This window comes from Mycteria americana, chromosome 12 (genome assembly GCF_035582795.1).
Source record: "Mycteria americana isolate JAX WOST 10 ecotype Jacksonville Zoo and Gardens chromosome 12, USCA_MyAme_1.0, whole genome shotgun sequence".
Classification (NCBI taxonomy): domain Eukaryota; kingdom Metazoa; phylum Chordata; class Aves; order Ciconiiformes; family Ciconiidae; genus Mycteria; species Mycteria americana.
The window spans coordinates 12,305,756-12,326,119 of record NC_134376.1 but is presented as its reverse complement, the minus strand read 5'-3'; the positions used below and the strand labels follow the sequence as shown (position 1 = coordinate 12,326,119).

Here is a 20,364-nt window from a genome sequence, read left to right as displayed (position 1 = left end):
GGTCTGCGTGTCAGAGCAGATGGTCATACTACAGTCAGTAATGACCTTTATATTGTCATTGTAGTTAGACAGGCAGAGCCCTACAACCAAGCAGAAACAAATTACAGACTTGTATCTTTATACTGGACATGAACCTGAAGTGGGTATAAAGGAAGGGAATAGGAATGAGGTTTGTGAAAAGCTCAAAAGGAAATTGGGACCCAGAAAAAGCAGCTCAAAGAACAGCCAGAAAGATAAGGAAGATGGGAGTCATGGAAACTAAATCACAAGTTTTCAATAAGGAAAATGTAATTATCTTCAAAGACAAGAATGAACCATGTGAGAACAGCGCACAGCTTTGCACTTTTGGCAAAGAATTGCTGATTTATTTCAATGAGAAACTCTATAGAATACAATACAGGTTGGTTTAAATCTAATGTAATTAAAACAAATACAGACTTTGCTTATCATACATATATAGAAATTCATATAGCAAGAGATTTCTAGAACAGTCAGTAACACACGAAGAGGTAAATCTAATAAGAATGGATGAGATAGGATGACACAGCTTCCAAAAAAATCGGAAAACCACTGAGGCATTGCCAAAGTTGTTATACTGTACTATTTGTTTAGGGGGTGGGGTGGGGGGGGTGAGGGAAGAGTATTTGGTTTGGTGTTTTGGTTTTTTTTTTTTTTTCTTTTCTTTATTACAAAGAACCATTTACAAGCAAACCAGTGTGGAATCTGGGGAAGGGAGAATTCAAAAGACATGAGGTACTACAAAACAAAGTTCCCCATGGGGTGGTACTTACTCAAACACTGTTTTTAACAGATTGTTTTTATTGGGGTAAATCCATTCAGCTTTTTGCCTGATAGCTTACCTCTCATTTTTACACTTTTAAAATCAGCAAGTTACCTGCATAACATCTAAAATCATAGAAGATGATCTCCAAAATAAAGGCCCAGAATTGACAAAGATTTAGATATGCTTATATACTATTAACGTCAGTAATACTGTTCCTCATATTTAAAGTGTATGTGCAAAAGAAGGGCTATGTTAACACCACTGAGCAAATCTAGTTGCTAAAAGATGGCACAAATATTTTGTACTTCACATTATCTGGCAGGAATCCCCTTTCACGACACTGCAACTCTTAAGAAATTGTCTTTGAACTGCTTCTGAATAAAAGCCATGCACAGAGAGGTCAGTCAAACTCCTGTTTTGACTGAGGAGGAAGGGAGGGTATCTTTTTTATTTTCAAGTCAGTGTATGATTTTAAGATTAACACTTTAACACCAGCTGAATAGATTCCAAAATTCCATGTGTTTTCTTCAGTCAAAAAAATGATCATTAAATCTTAGATAGCTTATTTAATACTTACTGACAAAACCAAGAACCATAATCCCACCTCACAATAAGAACATCTGGTTTTCTGACTCTTGTAAAGTCAGTAGAAGTCTTCTGAATTCACCGGAGGTACAGATTTTTTTCACCACCTGAAAAACTGAGTGCCAGAGGCTGGTGCTCCCACTCTTATAGTTTCTTCCAGTGTTGGCATACCAGGGAACCAATGCTTCTATATGCAAGGGAATGGAGATGATGGTACCAAAAGGAGAGGTTATCTGTTACCTAACCAATGCACTTTATTATTTTGAAACATATTTCTATATAGGAGTAAATTTTATGAAATGAATGGCCTCTGTTTTCAAACAGCGAGTACTGTTCAGGTTCACATACACTATGCCCTAAAGGGGCATACAGGTTAAGAATAACCAAAACAAGCAGATCCTCAATAGCTTGCTGAAGCGCTATGCTGGTTTGAATGCAAGAAAGCTGGCACAAATAGGCGCTTGGGCAAGTACACATCACATTCTGTATAAGACCCTTTGAAAGGTAAGAAACATAGAGCAGTCCAGTCAGCTCTTACTCAGTGTGAATGGTAGAATAAGTGAAAATAAAATGTATTATTTAATAACTTAGAACAAACAGCTATTATCAAAGTTGAGGAAGTGATTTCTGTTACAAATCTGTAATTTGTATCCTATGGAAAAGATGTCTCAAAGTAGTACTATATAATCACAAGCGCTGGAATGTAAAGAGGACAAAAATAAATTGATAGCTGTCCTGCAGGAACAATGCTATCTACGCTGATTGACAAGCTTTCAGCACTGCTTCTTGTCTTGAAAAAAACCAGAACTCGTACTGTGCACAGTTCCAGCACTAATAATTCCACATCTAACACAGTTAATTAGGTATCCTGTTAATTTAAAATCAAATTCAAATTTTATCTTTTTATAGAAGGTACTATGAAACAGCAAATAGTTGTTGACATTTAACAATTACACAGATGAAACAGACACTAAACTATCGAGAAGGGGTTCATGAGACAGCACATGGTTCTTTCAAATGACAGCAAGAAGAAAAATAATGCATCAAGATTTTTTTTTATGTTCTGTATGTAATCATCTCATTATTTCTTCCAAAGTTAAAATCCAGTGGATATTAAAACTGCAAGTAAAAATGGGAAAACGTAATGTCCAACATTCCTGCATACTCCCTTGGAAATTTCCAAGAGCGGTAGAAACTCCAGCGCAGGCTGCTAGGCTGGCTGCCATGGAAACAGACAGTGCTGGAAACAGGGCCCTTTCCTTTAAATTAAAAGCTGTTACACAGAAAGCCTCCATTTCTTTCTGCCAGCTTAAAACAGCTTTTATGCAGCCAAGGTCTCTTACATGTTGAGATTGAAACACAACACATCTATTAGAAGTTAGCAATAGACATTCCAGTTGCAATGAAGCACTGCTGCAGGACATGAACTATTCTATTTTATCCTCGATCTGAAGTAATTTATAACTAGTTATTCATCATCAGGACTATAACATTAATACAAGCATACAAACAGCGGGGTGGTAGTAAAGTAGAAGAGAGTATTTTATCTGGTGGTAGGTGGACTACAGAAGTGATCTAAGCATCAGCTTTGTATTAGGATTCTGGACCAACCTCACAGCACAGGGCAACACTTCCAGAATTGCAGAAATCGAGTATCAAGTACTTAACTCTGTGCCTCTTTCAGTTGTTACCCTCACACCCCCAAACTCCATCTGCTTGGACTTAAAAGTTTATATGGCATTTTCTAAACAGCATAATTTACACTAAGTTTATTTTCCAGAGATAGATGTTTTGGTTTCTCCTGAGTTGTGACTGTTTCTCCCTCAACTCTATATGGAGTGCTGTACTATATTTATAATGCTCTACTGAGACAAAAACAGTTAATCTTTTCAACCAATATTTGTTCTGTGAATAAAACTAAAAATTTAATAGACTGAATGTTTTGTATAATAAGTAAAAGAAAGAGCAGGTGATATGCAAGGTACACATTTCAGGAAGGTTAAGGAATATGGTAGCTAGGTCACACCCGGCATTGCTCATTCCACATGCCTCCAAGGTCAGAAATTTGGTAACATAGTGTTCATTTTCATTTATGTGGCACGTCAAAGAAGAAAGGAAGGAGAGGGTAAAGCCATGAAAATCTTTAGCTACCTGTAATTTTTTGAAAGTGATTCTAAATAAGTTGAACAGCATTTTAAAGAAAAAATGCATTTAAAATTGCGGTACTCACCTCCCATCAGCCTGAAGATGGTGATACAGTAGGTTAAATACTCTCAATTTTAAAATAAAAGTAATTCATCATTAAAGAAATCAGACATCATCTAGACCTGAGTCAATATGTTATGTTGGGTTCAGTCTTCAAACCTTTCACGTATGCCAGGGTATAATTTAAAAAAAAAAAGAAAGTATTTTACTTATTTTCACTTGTTTTTATAAAAAAATCCATTACTTATTTTTATATACTTCTAATATTCATTTTTCCATTATTGTATATGTGATTTTTCTGCTAAGACTATATCCAAAATAATTAAGAAAAGTGAAACAGCCTCTGATGCATACTCATTTTAAGCAATTATTCAGTCATACTTTCATTTCAGCTGAGAAAAGTTCTGGATAAATGCAAAGCATGTGAGTGGAGACTATTGAGGGCCATTTCAGATAATCTCTTCAGAATTCTGGAGGGAAAACCTGCAGGACCTCCAAATCTTTTAAATTATACCACTGTGATTTAAAGCTTTTGTCTGTAAGCCAGTAATAATGTACACATAACTGTTTCCAGAAGTAACATCATCAAACTGAAAGTAGAAAATGAAAAGCTAGATGGGAAAGATAGCTAAATGTAAACTTAAGATTTAAAACAGAAGTATAAAGCGTAACAGTATCATCAGTTGAGAAGCTTAAATGACTAGGATATAGGACAAGTCTGTATTATATCCTATTGCTATGGAACATGTTGCTTAGAAACAAGCCAGAACATACACAAGCCTCCAAACAAATTACCAGAATGTCTGCTGGGATGAATATATACATACGCGTGTATATGTAAAAAGCAAAATCTATACTTTTCACAATTCTGTTTAAATCTTTAAAATGAGAAAAATCACTACCATCTTGGGTGGAAAGTCTGAAAAAACTAAAGCTTACATTTCAAGTATTCTGTAAAATTGCATACCTTAAGTATATTAACAATAATTACATTTTCTAAACCTGCAAATATTCCTCTGCTTAGTACAGTCTTCTGGTTTTTTTAAAAATAATTTGCATTTCCTCAAATACTGCTATCAGCCAAGAATTGTTCTGTCGAGGGACTCGTGAAACTTGTGTTCCAATTCTACATCTACTACAGACTTGCTTTGTGGTAATTTGGAGCATATTACATTGAATGATGACAGATGATTTCCAGCCAAGCCCTCTCGAGAAGGTACTACCTCCATTTTCCATGCTTTTCCTAGGCACAGTAGAGCTAGCAAACAAAATGCATACCCAAGCAGATCCTCCAACTCACGAGATTACACATTAATTCAAAACACTGAGGAAGGTGGATTTACACTAAGATGCCTGATTGCAAACTGGGATGTAAGCAATGGCATTGTGTCAACTCTGCTATGCAGACAACAACATCAGCTTTCTGCAGATGCTTGCTCAGTGGATGAGTCAGATTGCTTACAGTGACAGCGAAGCTGCTGCATTAAAAAGGACTTTGCATTAAAAAGGCTGAGGTACATACGTGTTTTGTTGGATGCTTTGTGAAAGGAAATAAGAAACCTCCAGTATAGCAACCAACCAGACAGTGGTTTCAGAATGTGGTTTCATGACTTTATATGATCTAAGACAGGATTACTGATGAGAAGACAATGCTCTCTTCCTCCCTCCAACCCCAGCTGCTTCTGTTGCATCAACATTGGCAAAGACGCAGCCTGTCAGGTCAGTGCTCTGATCTGGCTGAAAACTAACACTATTGAAATAAATAGTCTTCAGTAATACCTGTTCACAGATTCTACTCACTTCAGGGTTGCATAATTCCTAATGCCAACACAAGAAAGAGGCTGGCAGTAAGCAGGTAGGGCTGGATGAGACTACACCTACTTTTGGCAGCAGCAGTCTTAATCCTAACCCTTTATAAAACCTTTAAGAAATCTTGTAGTTGCTGTAGCAAGTTTCCCTAGAATTCTTGGTTAGCCACTGCATCCTCTAATTTTATAGATTACATACAAAATTAAATTAATACACTGTGGCCTTGGTTTATCAAAGTATTTAAGAATGTGTTTATTATAATAATAAATATATGGTAATCTCATTAAGTGCTACACTGAAGAAGAAAATTTGTGGAGTAAGTGCTGATTTACTTGTAAAACATACAATTATCCCACTGTCATTAAAGAGACTGTTTATGGTAGATACATAAAGTTAAGAATTTAACACAGCCCCACAGGAACAGTACACTGAATTTATAGTGCTTCCTTTATTAACTAGGACGACAGGAATAATATTCTTTTTTCAGTATTTTTCTCATCTGTGTCTCAAGAAACATACCTGATAGACTGCCACTGCTGAGGGGTCATAAAAACACCTCTAAACACCATATAACAAAACTTAAAGTTTAAAAAACCAAAACAAAAAACCAAACCACACCAAAAAACCCCACCAAATCCAGCAAAACAACAGTAGAATCTTTAAGCCTAACATGCCACCGCAGGAGAGCATTAGAGGTTAAGAGTATCACCAATACTCAACGTGCCAGCAACAGCAGGAAATCTGTTAAATAAACAATTCGCATGCAATATTGATTTGATTGGAGGGGAGGAAGGTAAGAAATCCTTCCTGACTGACTAAATCTGGTAATCTATTAACCAGACAGAATGAAGACATTTCCAGCAAGCACCTGAGAAATCCCTGTGCTTCACTCATTCCACCCTGTATCCTGTTTCTAGCACTTGCCAATCTCCAGTTCCTTACAAAACAGTAAAATTAAAAAGCAATACTAATCCAGGAAAGAAACTGTGTTTCAGGGTGGAGAGAAAATTTCCTTCCTGGTTAGTTTTTTTCCTTACAGTAACCTGCAGGCAACTGCTAACTTTGAAACTGAGATTAATATATGAAAAACATGGTGCAAACAAATGGGGATCCAATCTCCTTTTAGATCCCACCTGAGATAGCACCATACTGATTTGTTTCACCAATTTAATACTGTGTCTTCAAGAGTTCTGCATGGTCATATACTCTTGCAGGAGCTCATCCATCTTTATATTAAAACAATTCAGGATACAAGGCAAGACTTCCTAAATTCACTTCACTCCTCAGTTAGAAACCTTCTAATCTGCAACCTAAATATATTTCTAATTCCTAATATATGCACTGTTGATGATACTACTAACTGTATGCACAATGATGTCCTGATTTCATTCAAGGACACTTTTCATTTGAATTTTCTAAATGTTTTGGCCACTTTCTTGACATTAGAAGTCAATGCTACAGGAATTTCTGGAAAAGCTGTTTAGTTAGCACTGTATTACCCTCAGAGCCAAAAAGTATTTTTGTTCCTTGCTCATACAAAAGGTAATTTTGATAAAAGAGATAAAATTAAGAACTGTTTTCACAGAACAGACAACATGTAACGATAACATATGATTTGTTTACAAGAAAGTAGGGTAATTAAGAGGATTTCCTCCTGTGCTATAGGATGCAATAATGTGTATCTTCTAAGAGTATTCATTAGCCTAAGCAAAGAAGCAAATTCATCCTTGTGATCTAACCTTCCAATGCCCATAATATTAATTTGCTGAAGACAGTGTTGGGATTTGTATTTCCATCAGAAGTCTCTTTCCTTATAAAGAAATACTAAGCAAAAAAAGAACTGCACCTAACAATTCTCATAAGGTATGCATTGCTGAAATAAGCACACTGTACTATCTCTCGATTTTTAGATTTATCAAACTGTGCAAAATAGATTATGAAGCAAAGGCTGTAGCACCTTCTGAATTACCTGACCTCTACGTACTTCATCTGGGTTTGCCACTAGAATTACATTTTTAATTTTTGCAGTTTTAACCATTCACAGATGGTACCCATAAGTATTTTTGTGTCCCAACAAAAAACGGTTGTGATTCCAGTGGCAGAACCAGTCACATCATTGTTTGAATTAAAGGGGGGGGGGAGGGAGGAAGAGACAGAATGCCACAAGCTAATTTAGAATATACTGTTCTGTAAAATAATACGTGTTTTAATGTAATTTATAGTGTTATTTAAATAGGATGAAATTAACAACTGCAATAGAATTAAAAAAAAAAAATCTACAAAATACCTGAACTACACATTTTGTAACATTATAAACTGAAAGCTTATAAAGGTGAAGCTCTGTTTTAGTCTACCTAGATGCAAATTAAGCAGATTTGCAACATTTTCATGAATTCATTCTATATACTACAAGAAAGAAAACACTTGTTTTTTCTAAGCTTTAGAAAGAGGAAAGGCTGGAAGAGGAGATCCTGTAGTCATTCATACTCTCAAAAAGAGGTTCATTATTTTAATTATTAGGCTGCCAAACTTATGAGAGATAAAAGGATAAGCAATATTCACTGGGCAAAAGTGAGAGTGGAGAACAGGTGCTAACACAGAGAAAAGGAAGCAAAGATAGTGACTGTGGAAAATAATTATATCTTCTTTTATGCAGTGAATAATTTAAACTCTAAAATATTCATTAATTTAGACTGGAAGAGTGTCCCATAATTGCATTTTTTTGCTATTCTGACAGACCATCATTATTGTAATGTACATTCTTTCATCCACTTTCTGCGTAACTGACATGTTCAAAGAAGACTGAAGATAATGATTACCGTGGTTACTTATTAGCCCACCTACACTGCCTACAATGCTCATTTTTTCACGTCTTTCTCCCCTTTATTTCTTGGTAGCTTAGATCAGTTAGGGGTTTTTTCCTACAGTATTTCCCACAACACTATGCTTACTCCTCTGTCCCTCTCAACTTCCTCGCCTTCTTTCTTTGTTCCGGCTGCCCCACAGAGCTTCAGAGGTAGCAGCGGCAGGTTTAACTGGGCCTGTTTGGAGGTGCAAGGCAAACACCATGAAAAAGAAGCCACTGTTGGCCCTTTCTCTCCAATTACTGTCTTTCAATCAGTGCTTTCCTGCTGTAAAGGAACCAGAACTGTTATGCTCACAGCCACAGCCACATGCATCTACACTCAACTTATTATTATCTGTCTTTCCAATCAATAAGAAACCTTTGGTATCAGTACATTATATAAAAATCAGTGTTTTTTCTAGCCTTAACTTAGAGCTAAGTAAAGGGTTTTTAAAAAATAAACTGTCAGTTACTTAATTCAATAATGAATATGGGCGACCTTTTTGCTATTTGAAACATTATTAAGATCCAAGTTTAAAAACAAACAAACAAAACCCCCAAACAAACCCAGTACTTAAATTCTGACAAAGGCACGATCTCACGTAGAAGGGGGAAAAACAGCAGTCTCGCCACAACACCCGGGAAGAAATCCCTGAATCACCAGACAATCCAGAGATATCTGGAGTAAAAGCCAGGGGAGAGTGCTGTAAAAGGACAGAAGGAATTTTGTCTACTACAAATACAGTTTGTTTCTGACTGATTAAGAAGTTGGAGTTTGAGTCCTGAACTGCAAAGAGCCTTGTATGTTAACATACACCAGTTAACAAACCGTTCTGTGCAGGGCTGGCAGCTGACCTCAAGAGGTCTCTTCCTTCTCCTCCTTAACACATGCCAGCTAGAAGGAATAGGACAACTTCCATGTCTCAGCAGTATTATTGCCACAGCCTAACAAACACCCCTTTAGATGAATCTGGTATAGCACCATTTGTCAGCTTTAAGTAATGCTCCAAATATCCTCAGACTATTGCTAGTTTACAAACTAATGCTTGTGCATTATATCAATTTAATGCACAGTCTAAACCCAATCATTTAAGGAGACATAACATAATCTGAAAAGCATACATCTGGAAAGCAGAATCAAATCTAATTTAAAGTATGAGGGGAGAAGGGAATTATAGAGAAAGACAGCTGAGAAGCACTGTTGAAAATGAGGCAGTAATACATGTCTAAAACTATAGGTTTGTTGGGTTTTATTTTTAATAGTGTCACATTTAATGACATTTATTTCGTTATATTTATTTCAATAGTGACATTTTTAAGCATTTTGTGCAACATTTACAGGACAATTTCGGGGTATTTCATGAATTCAGCACTAAATGCTACTCTGAAAAGAGTACTTAATCACTCATTTTTCTTCATACTACAATTTCTATCAAGCTATTATCATCGTTATTTTAAGTCTCAGGTAAATTCTAAATTAGCTTTTAGAAGTTTTTTTAAGAGGGAAAACAATACCTAATTTAATGTACAAAAATTCTTCCTGACATAGAGCATTACACCACAAATGCTGGTGAACCGAATCTGCCCAGTACTTCCGCATTTTCTGTCCCCAACCAGCAAGTGACTGACCTTCCTTGAGACTTTTCTGGCTGTTCACCTCAAGGCATTCCTTCTCCTTCAGTGGCTTAACATCTCCTGCAGGTAAAATCTCGGAAAAGCCCTGTTGCTGCTTCTTGGAGCTATCGATCATGATGAGAATCCTTTAGAATGGCAACATCCAGCATAGGAAAAAAATATTAATTTGTCACCAGGCAGTACGCTGCTGTCCCGAGCACTGCTCCCAGGTCCTTTCTCCTAATAAATGAGCAATTACGCCTTTGTGCAGCCGAAAGCAGCCTTCATCCTTCACTTTCTAGGTTGACCTGCAGCACGCTCAGTCTGCTTTGGAGCCTGTAACTCACTCAGACAGCAGGCACAGAGCATGTGAAGCAGAACTCCCAAATCCCACCTCTTTTCCCTGACAACCACTCCCCCTTTTCCTTTAGTTATGCTTGCTTCCTCTGCACAGTCGTGTTTCGATATGCAGCTTGATGGTCAATCATCTGACAAAGAATGAGTCAAGCAGTTAAAAATAAATCCAGCAGTTGCTGAAGGAGCAGCATTCGCTGATACCTAAGACAAACTACTGCTGAGGACTCTCTCCCTTTTTCCCCTTCCTTCTCCCTTCCCCCACTACTCTGAACACTGCTGCAGGCAGCAGAAATACTTTATCTTTGCCTGACTGGCATATTCATTACTCATTAAGTTTCACCAGTAATCAAAGCTGCACATTGGCATTTGAAAAATTTATGTTGAGGAACCTTCCCACCTGCCCCAGCCCCAGGTCTTGTTTCAGAGACATTTATCTAGCAGAGTTAAGTGGGAAAACCACCAATTATTTCCATGCCTTTCCTTGCAGTATAAGAGAGCCCATTCCTTCTTGTAAATATCTAAAAAAAGAAAAAAGTTATTTTATTATTTTCCTTTTTGCATTACAGTTACACATCTCATTATTCCCAGCAGTTTTAGGAGTATTTCCTCCCATAGCTTCAGATCTGCCATTCTCTCCAGCATATCCCATTTATCTTACATGAGTCATCAACTTCAGCATCAGCCTGGAAGGTTTTGGGGAAGGGGATCCCCTCTAATTATCTGGCATTGGCCATGAGGGAACAACAGACTAGTTTGCATTTCATGTACTTAGAGAAAATAAACTATGCATAATTTTAAGTAGTCACTACATGTCAACAAGTAACTCTAGCAGGTGCATTTTCCCTTTTCCTTTGGGCTTAAAAATGCTATTGTTATACATATTTTCCACATCCCTACTTTATATTTTAAATCCTTCAGGCTGAAATTATAAAGGATGCCTCTACTCAGAAACACTGTTTCACTTTTATGGCATCAGATTTGAAAAGATCTATATACAATAACAAACACCTGCTGCAGAATCTTTAAAAGTGGAAACTAGGGGAAAAAAAAAAAAAAAAAAGGCATCTTGCCTCTTCAGATCTTTCTGCAGACAATCATTCAACACCGACTCTTCACCTTAACAGTGCACTCCCAGGGCAAGCAATTGATACCCTGGGGTGTGGGGCTGCGTGACACAGCCAGCAGGACCTGAAAGCTCTCCCTGTCTTCCCACTGCTGGGAGAAGGGAGACCTAGATCTACTCAGAACTGCAGATTCAAAGGAGACGTGAGCTTACTAGGCTGTATCAACTTCTTGACACCTAAGGAGCTGAAAATACAGGCAAAAGAAAAACTCTTGCAGCATAAATGATTTGAGGCAGCTCTCCCAGCCTGAAGATTTGTTGTTTGCACATCATTTGTATAAAAATTATCAGCTTAAATTAATTTTGCTTAATTACAAATGACAGATTATTCCAATACATCTGCTTTTGCAGTGATTTTTACTGAACATAAGAAAAAAAAATTACTGTGGAGGAACGCCTTCATAAATCAAATGAACTTCTTCACCGCCTGCAGCTGGAACACTCACTATGCATAAGAAACAAAATTACTGTTGAGAAACTCCACACATTCGGGGGGGGGGGGGTTCCAGATAAACATACTGCTTAAGAAACCTATATGAAAATCTGACACAGTCAATAAATAGAATCTTACACAGTTATGGATATATCAGATTATCACTCCGCATTTTTCTTGTGCCAACAGAGAAGCTGGATTAATTATATTCTAACAGTATAACAATATGTAACAGCAGAAATTGTTTTATGGGAAGGGTACAGTGCACTTCACACATTTTCTGAAAAATCAGTACTTTGGTCTGAAGCAATTTCAAAATGATTCAGAGAACAGAGTATTTCAAAATTAAAAAAAAACCCCCAGCATACTAATAAGGAAGTGTGTAACTGAACAACCCAAGGAGTAATACATTTTCCTTCAAATGTCATAATTCTGAAGGTAATTCTATTCATTCCTCTCTGTTTATAGTGCTTTCTGTAAATTAAGAGTGTCCAGTGCTCAAGTGAATGTCGGATCACAGTAACAGCAGTTGGGTAACAGCAGTTCAAGCCTTCATGAGCGTTTCTCACCTGTTTAGAAAGATGAGCTTTAGTAGCATGGAGTTCCTGCTATCTACTCCTCCCCTTTTTCAAGGGTCCCCACTCCACAGCAGAATTCACAGAAATGAATACACTTACACTTCAGCCACTTGGAGTTAAGCCTAATATTTTGCTTCAAATTCACCTTCCGGTTCAATACAAGCTAACATGCAGATTAATATTTTAAAACACCTTTAAGAATTCTGATCAAAATCTCAACAGTAATTTGCAAATAACTTTAAGAAGAAAAGCAGGAATCACAGAATTTATGGAAAATAAGAATGATTAAATTCTTGTGCAGACTAGGAGAGATGAATGGTCAAAATGATGCTGCATATTTTCCATGTGACCAAATATTGTAGTTGCCAATAAATGCTATACGGTATTGAATAGTTGGGGCGGGGGCAGCCGTAACAACTGAAGAAGAAGAAAAGATACCTTGGAAGAAGAAAATAGTTTTTGTTCGATGCAGTTATACTGTGACTATTGAGAATGCCTGGACATTCTGCCCAGGGAACAGTTTCTCTTAAATCCCTGGACAAAGAATGACATTTATCCACCATGTCATTACAAAAAAAAAAAAAAAAAAAAAAAAAAAAAAAAAAGACTCATATTCCAACAACATCTCGTTTTCCCAGCAGCCTCGAATATACGTTAATCCAGGCTCAACTAATAATTTGGATATACCAGTTACTTGAGTGATCAAGAACAATATAGTTCTACTATTTTTAGTGATAAGGCTTCAAAGAAAAAATCATCACCATGTCTCAACACATCTATTAGAAAAGTCTAAAATTCTGAGAGAGTTTCACAGGCATCTGAGAGAGTTTCACAGGCATCTCACAACTGGTGGCTCAGTAGCTGTAGTTGCAGCACTGTAACATGGGAAAAGTGCATGTTTTTATGAGCGACTTTCTCACATTCCTAAGAACTGTACTAGAAGGAACAGAAACACTGTTAGCTGGTTAGCACATTCAAGTACTAAATTCAACTGCTAACTAACAATACTCAGTTGTTTAAAGCTGTCTTCTAGTCACGAGCAGGCCCCATGTGAATCAAGGCAAAGTGCCTCCTCATGATCCCCAGAGAGCCAATCCACCTGCCATTTAAGAGCCCCCTTTTCCCTGCTAAATAAAATAAATTTGTAACTCTCCTAGAACAGTTCACGTATGTTCTTCCCTTTGACTGATAAAGCACCATAGCTACTTCTCAGAGTTACTTATGCACTTTTAAATCTGATAGTATTTTTAAGCTCTTGCAAAATAGCAGAAGCCCTGTCATCAGCCACCAACACCATGCTGATACTTTAAACATGCTTCCTATGTTTGGATAGTATCTGTCTTGAAGGTCATTGTTTTGACATATAAAAACTGCTTTGTACAGCAGTTACTTTCATTGTTGTTTTTAAAGGATGCTAATTCCACTTTTATTAAAAGAACTGGTGAAAGACTTCAATGGTGGGAACTTAATACTTTCGCATTCAAATTACCCATTTTGTCCTAGAAGAAAAAATCCTTTTGAATAAGTATTAGTTGTTTGTTCTTTTGAGTACTCTTTAAAGCCTTTTCTTTATTTTAGCAGTTATGCAATAAATAGAACACAACCCATGAAATATAAAATATATGCAAAAAAAGGTTGGGGTCTTTCAACTCCACTCAGTTTGAAATGCTTTATGTTCAGTTTCTAAAAGGCAGCTGGAATTTGGATTGTCATTTGAAATTGATGGCATTATTAAAAAACAGGCCAAAAAACTTCTTCAGATTGCTACATTTTCATTTCATCTTTCTGCTGCTGACTGTGTACTTAAATACAGAAAGTTTCATAATAAAGAGAACTACTCATTTCCAAAGTATATATTGGATGTATAATCTCTCTGATTTGAACGTGTACCTGTTCATAAATTTTTAATAGTACAAATAGCTAAATGACACTGAGGATCATACAGAACCTATAATGAGCTAGAAACAAAATTGTGGCTGAAACACTAGTTTCTATCAAACAACAAAACATCTCTTTCAGCTAAAAGAAAATCTTAAGCGGTGCATGTTGTACCTAACAATTACAGGTTTAAACCCAATTACAAACAGCATCAGTGCATCAAAACCAGAAGCTTTTTGTTTCAATAAAAATTAAAACTGTTGGAATTCGCATCCTCTTCAGAGGGCAGAAGTACCTCTCATTTTAATTTCAATTTAAGTTGTATATATTGTATACAAGTGAGTGAAATGAAGAAAAAAGGCTTCAGAATGGAACACCTCTGTCAGTTCCATAAACGAAAATCCAGTAACCTCTCATTTAATAGCAATGTATTGCACAAGTTTTTCATAAACATTTGTTTGCTTTTAATCTAAGGTAATCAGTGTTTCCATCCTCCTGCAACACAGACTTTCAAGCGTTCTGCCAACCTTCAGCCTACAGAAAAAGCATTATTTAAAAAGAGGAAGTGCTTAACAGATATTCGCCAAAATCACAATGTGCAGGAGGAAACAACGCAGCAACATTGTACCCTCCACAGTGCCTGCTTGTCTGCCACTCGGAAGAGACCCGTTATCTTTTTAAGTATCACTGCTCTGGCGAGTGAGATCACTAACTGTGAGCAACTTTACAACATCATTAAACATGAAGTAACCAAGCAACAATTGCTTTAACAGTACATTCCAACTCTTCACATCATATGGAGCTCATTCCTTTGCAATCCCATAACCCCCCTCCCCCCCCAGATGAATTTAAACTCTAGACAAAAAAACAAAGAATTAGAACAGCCGTAGGTATTTAATCTATTTCACTACCACAAGATTTTGAAGTGGGAAAAAAGCTTTATTACTTGAACCATTTATTTCATCTTGGTTTTACGCACACCTTGATGAATTTCTTCGTCCTTTACTGTTGTGTTAGGGTAATCCGGCGGTTCATCACTGTGTAATAATTTCTTCACATAGGAAAATAGTGCTGTGACTACACAAGCTAAAACATTCATTTAAATAATCGCTGTTACAATTTATTCTATTACTTCTTTAAACAGTAAGAATGTTACCTCAAACTGTTAACTTAAGGGTTTTTGCTTTGGGGTTTTTTGTTTGTTTCCCCTTCCCCCCCGCCCCAATTGGCACTTAAAATAGATTTCTATTCTGCCTTCTTGTTTTGTTAAAAAAACCTTTTGTTTTCCTACACAAGTACATAAGTTCTTTGCTTTGAATGTTTAAGACATTGGTCAAACAACTTAACAGTAAATCTCTCATACAATCTTACGCTTGTATTTAAGATAAATATACAAACCCCAGAACATTCAAGTCTCTCATCTTCATATTCTTTTGCTAGTAAAACACCAAGTATATATTTCTTTTTTTTTTCCCCCCAAAAAAAGTCAAATGAAAAATTTGAGTAATTTTTGAAATAGGCTTGTGTACTATGCTGTGACTAAGGAACTACCTCAAGAAGGACCAGAGCCTTCTGCCTATATTCTCCACCATTGTGGTAACAAAGACCCAAACAATCCACATTATGGTCACCATCTACCTCAGTTACTGTTCCCAGAAAAATACCAAACACTTACAAGTGTTTGATACGAAACTTATAAGTCTGCATGTTCTACTTCTCCCACTAAAACCTGCACAAATTCCTTTTAAGGGAGGACATACATTGGCAGTGTTCACTGTTTAAATGTAAATTCCCTACCATTCAGACTTGCCCATATAGACATCTAAAATAAATATTTTAAAAGTGTATATATAATAGACATAAAAATATATTTTATATATATGTTTAACTGCATATGTATATAACTATATATAAAAAGATAATTTTTTAGAGGACAATATTTGGTCATCTACCATGCTACCTATGATTTGCAAAAGGCTCATATAATAAGTACTGCACATCAATTACCAGCTCTGTCTGCACTACATTACCTTCTTGTAGTGGCTGTATCACAAGCTAACCTTTCAACGATAACATATGCAGCTAGGATTTAGTTCTAACAATTTAAAACAATTACACAGTGGAATTTAAAATTAACTCAACATTCTTTTCTAGCTATGCATTTAGTTATCTACAAGGAATTTCAGGAAAAAAAGTCAGAATAAGACAGTTTGATCAAGAGATCCCTTTAAAGGAAAACATACTTTCCATATCTCCTGTAATCACTCAAATGCCAAGCCCTCTAACAGGATCTTTTCATATATACCAGATGCCTTAAATTGAGTCAGTCACAGTTCATGTGTCCCATGTTAATCTCTTCACAATAAGCAGATAATTAAAAAAAAAAAAGGATCTATAAATCAAACTAAAATGACAGAATGTTTGTTTAGAAGTTTACCAAATGGAATGACCCTGCTGGAATTCTTTCATGTAGCCTGTGAAAATGTCAGAATATATTCCATTTAAGAGGTCACAGTCCCTAGAGAGCTCTGAGTTTTGGCCTGTATGTTTTTTCACATGCTTTAATATTTGAAAATTGTTCCTTGTAGACACTGACTGATGCCCTGGGAATGCTAGGATTGTGGGAACTGGCAGTACCAATGACAAAGACAAACTTACTGGGAAATCAGTACCTACTCAGTTTGCTCTCTCACCTCTTAACAGATAAGACAACATTCAAGTATTTACAGAGAGACCAAAAGAATCCACACATTAGAAGACATTTGTGTCTTCTACTGACACTATTTGTTAAAAAAACCAAACAAACAAGAACAAACTCCCCAAAAAACCACAGCACGCCCCAGAAAACCCTAAAACACAGAAACAAATACATATTAATTACAATATGTTGTGTGTTCTTATAAAGGATTATTTAGTAGAATATTTGCACTGGATGTTACAGGGACGATTAAAACCTTAAAGGAAAGACAAGGCACAGAATCGCCAAGGTTGGAAGCAATCTCTTGAGATGACCTGGCCCAAGCCCCTGCTCAAGCAGGGTCAGCTGGCACAGCCTGCCCAGGACTGTGCCCAGTCAGATTTTTACTGTCTCCATGGATGGAGATTCCACAGCCTCTCTGATCAACCATTCTTCTACACACACATATTATACATACACTATTATATATACACACACACTCACACTCTTCTATTGTAAACGTATATAAATTGTATACTACTTTTATATCTAGATAGGTCTTTTAGAATATACTTCCTTTGGGGTTTGGGGTTTTTTTTGTTTTGTTTGGTTTGTTTTGTTGTGGGGGTGTTGTTGTTAATCAGAACATCTGTATGCTGTTTTCTAGATCTCATTGCTTTCAGCTTAGTGACTGAAACTGCTGAATTTTAACATTTCCAATTATTTTCTGTGCCAATCTATTACTTTAATCAGAACTAAGTTTTCCATTTGTTGTTCTCTAGTCTTCCCACTAGCCATCTTTCCTCCACTTTTATCTCTCCCAACTCTCTCAAGAAAATAATTTCTAAGCACAGTAACCTATCTATGTACCATTAGGAGAGGAAAAAATATTCCTAATCACAGATTTTGAAAGAGTGGGAAAAACATGTCGTACACAGATACAAGGAGAATGTCCCATATTTCACCTGATTCCCTAGTATCAAATTTACAGCTTCAAATCTATTAACTGCACAGAGGATTAAGAATTTGTTCAGAAGCCATAAAGCTATGCCAAGAATGCGTGTTACCAGTGCTACATAATGAGGGAGTGGAAGATAAGAGATAACAGGCAAACTAATATACCCACAACTCTTTTAGATGCCAGAAATATTCCCTTGGTTCATCAAATTTATTTAAGTAATATCATTAGGTTAAGTGTGATGTAGATTTCATTCAGTTATTTTGAGAACTGTCTCCCTCCCAGCTGGCTTGACTGGTCCCTTAGGAGAACTCAGTATACACCATTTGGAGTATTTGTTTTCATTTTGGTTTGGTTTTCTGGGGTTGTGGGTTTTTTGGTTTGGTTTGGTTTGGGGGGGGGGCAGGTGTTGCATCTTCACCTTAATTCACTACAGTTCCCCACAAGCTCTAGTGGCCCCATAGGAAGATGTTGCTCTCATTTGACCTTCAGTGCCTCAAGGTCTTTGCTCCTGAATGTCATTATTCTTATGCAGCCAGAGGCACTCATTTCTTTGGGCTAATTTCTTCTAATAGAGATTTTACCAGTCTTGCTTTTACTTTAAGATGTTCACTGTCCCAAGGCTTTTTTCTTGACAAAACATCCAAGACCCTTAACTCTTTTCTCAATTAGCTCAATTCTGCTGTAGAATATTAGCTGCTAGCCATCGCAGAACAAGATCTAGCAGATAGCTATGGTAGGCACATCACATCCTTTTCTACCCTCCTCCAGCACAACACACAAACAAACAGAACCAGAATGCAATCTCCTATCTACTCTGGTTCTGAGCTTAGAGAAGCAGACACCCACTAGCTTCCATTAGCTGCAACAAAACTGTTTCTCCACACAATGCAGAGGATAGAGAACAGGCACACTCACAATCTGAAATGACTTACAGCCAAGACAGAGAGCTGAAGCAGGCCTACAGAGTGCTAAAGGACAGTCAATGGCCCATATAGGAGCCAACCAATTCTGTACCTATTTTACAAGAATATAACCAGGCTCTCATCTGTGGGTGATGACTGCACAACAGTAACTTACATGTGTCTCTTTCAGAAACTATTAGCCACTGTCACAAGGAGATTCTGGCACAGTGGCATAGTCAAGGGAGCCACTGCGAAGCCAAGAGAGATTGCTGTAGAACACAGAAGCTAGGACCTTTTCATTTTACAGGTACCTTGAAACAACTATGATTGCATGGCTCCTGACACCCAGACCTTCACGCCTACCTCTACCAGCCAAAGTGGCATGCTCACCAATTCTGGGAAAGTACTAATTCAGCATGCAAAAAGCTTTGCTCATGCAGTGCTTCCTTTTTTTGATGGTATCTGCATGTGCAATCCCCTCCCACCCTTTGGCTCTGAAACAGCAGCTTGGAAGGCTGCAAGCAGCATCATTCCCATCCACCTTCCTGCTGTCAGCAGCAGACAGCCTACCCTTCCCTCCCTTGCCACCTCCTGGCTCTCAGACAGAAGCTTGTGAAACTGTGGTACAGTGTGGGGCTAACATATTGTTCTGACTAGTACTTCAGCTGTGCCATGCTGCCTGCTACTCTGTCATTCTTCCTCAACTGCAGTCCAGCTAAACAACACCTAGTCATCAATTTTCTCCCTCCTGGTCCTAAAGAAGAGCCTCATCTGTGTCACTTTTCTTCTCCCCCAACCACTGTCTTTCCTAAGGACACACAGCACCTTGACTAAGAAAGCTAATACAGTGTACACAAGCCAGCATCCTTCAGGCAGGGATACAAACCAAGAGCTTCTTAAGGCCATGCATTCTGTTTCCCAACCTCCATTTATGTGAGGAGCCCAACTGCTCACATAACAGATGTGGACTATACACCAGTGGTTGCCATTAGACTGCCAGAATCACAGGCATGTCTTCAGTGTCCAGTCAGGAGGTGACAAGTACAAAAAGCAGAACCAATGAAAAGGTAACTTTTGCTGCTTTTTGGCAAGTGGAACAAGAGTTGGCCTCCAGAGAACAAGCATGATAATATGCTGCAATAAACAGGGCACAAGGTTACATGATCAATGCACTGTATGTATTGCTTAACTATCCAGAAAGATGAAGACTAATGAGAAACTGCAATTAATTTCATTAGTAACCCAGTATTGCCCACAGCTGTTAACTTGAAAACAGCTCAAAAGGAAAAGGGAAATCTTAAAATTGTGACAGTCCAGAAGACCAACATACAACATCCTGGAAAGATGATTCTTGTTATTACACCTGAATACATACACAAGGTTACCTTCTATAAACAGTTTGTTGTTCTAACCCCAAATAACTAAAGTGTTTGCTTTAGAGATGGTTCAGCTGAAGTATTTCAGCCCTGCAATAAAACCTTTATCTAGGAAATCAGCTTGAAAACTCCCATTACTTGCCCTGCTATTAAAATGTGAAACATTAACTGGTTAATATTTGTGTTTCACAGACTTTTTGTGATTGAAGACATCTGTCTGAAAAACAACATTTGAGA

The 20,364-nt window shown here is 37.2% G+C and overlaps 1 protein-coding gene across 10 annotated transcripts in view; it reads right to left on the bottom strand.

Annotated features, from left to right (window-relative positions):
- The window catches only part of MRTFB (myocardin related transcription factor B), an 87,868-nt gene that overhangs the window by 39,632 nt on the left and 27,872 nt on the right, over positions 1-20,364 (bottom strand). For 2 of the 10 annotated variants that reach the window (XM_075514797.1, XM_075514798.1), the window contains exon 1: positions 9,858-10,238. The exons of the other annotated variants lie outside the window; for them this stretch is intronic. In XM_075514797.1, the coding sequence (XP_075370912.1) occupies positions 9,858-9,978 (121 nt within the window). In that variant the 5' untranslated portion in view covers positions 9,979-10,238. Of the gene's footprint in view, positions 1-9,857; positions 10,239-20,364 lie in introns of those variants that run through there. 10 annotated transcript variants of the gene reach the window in all.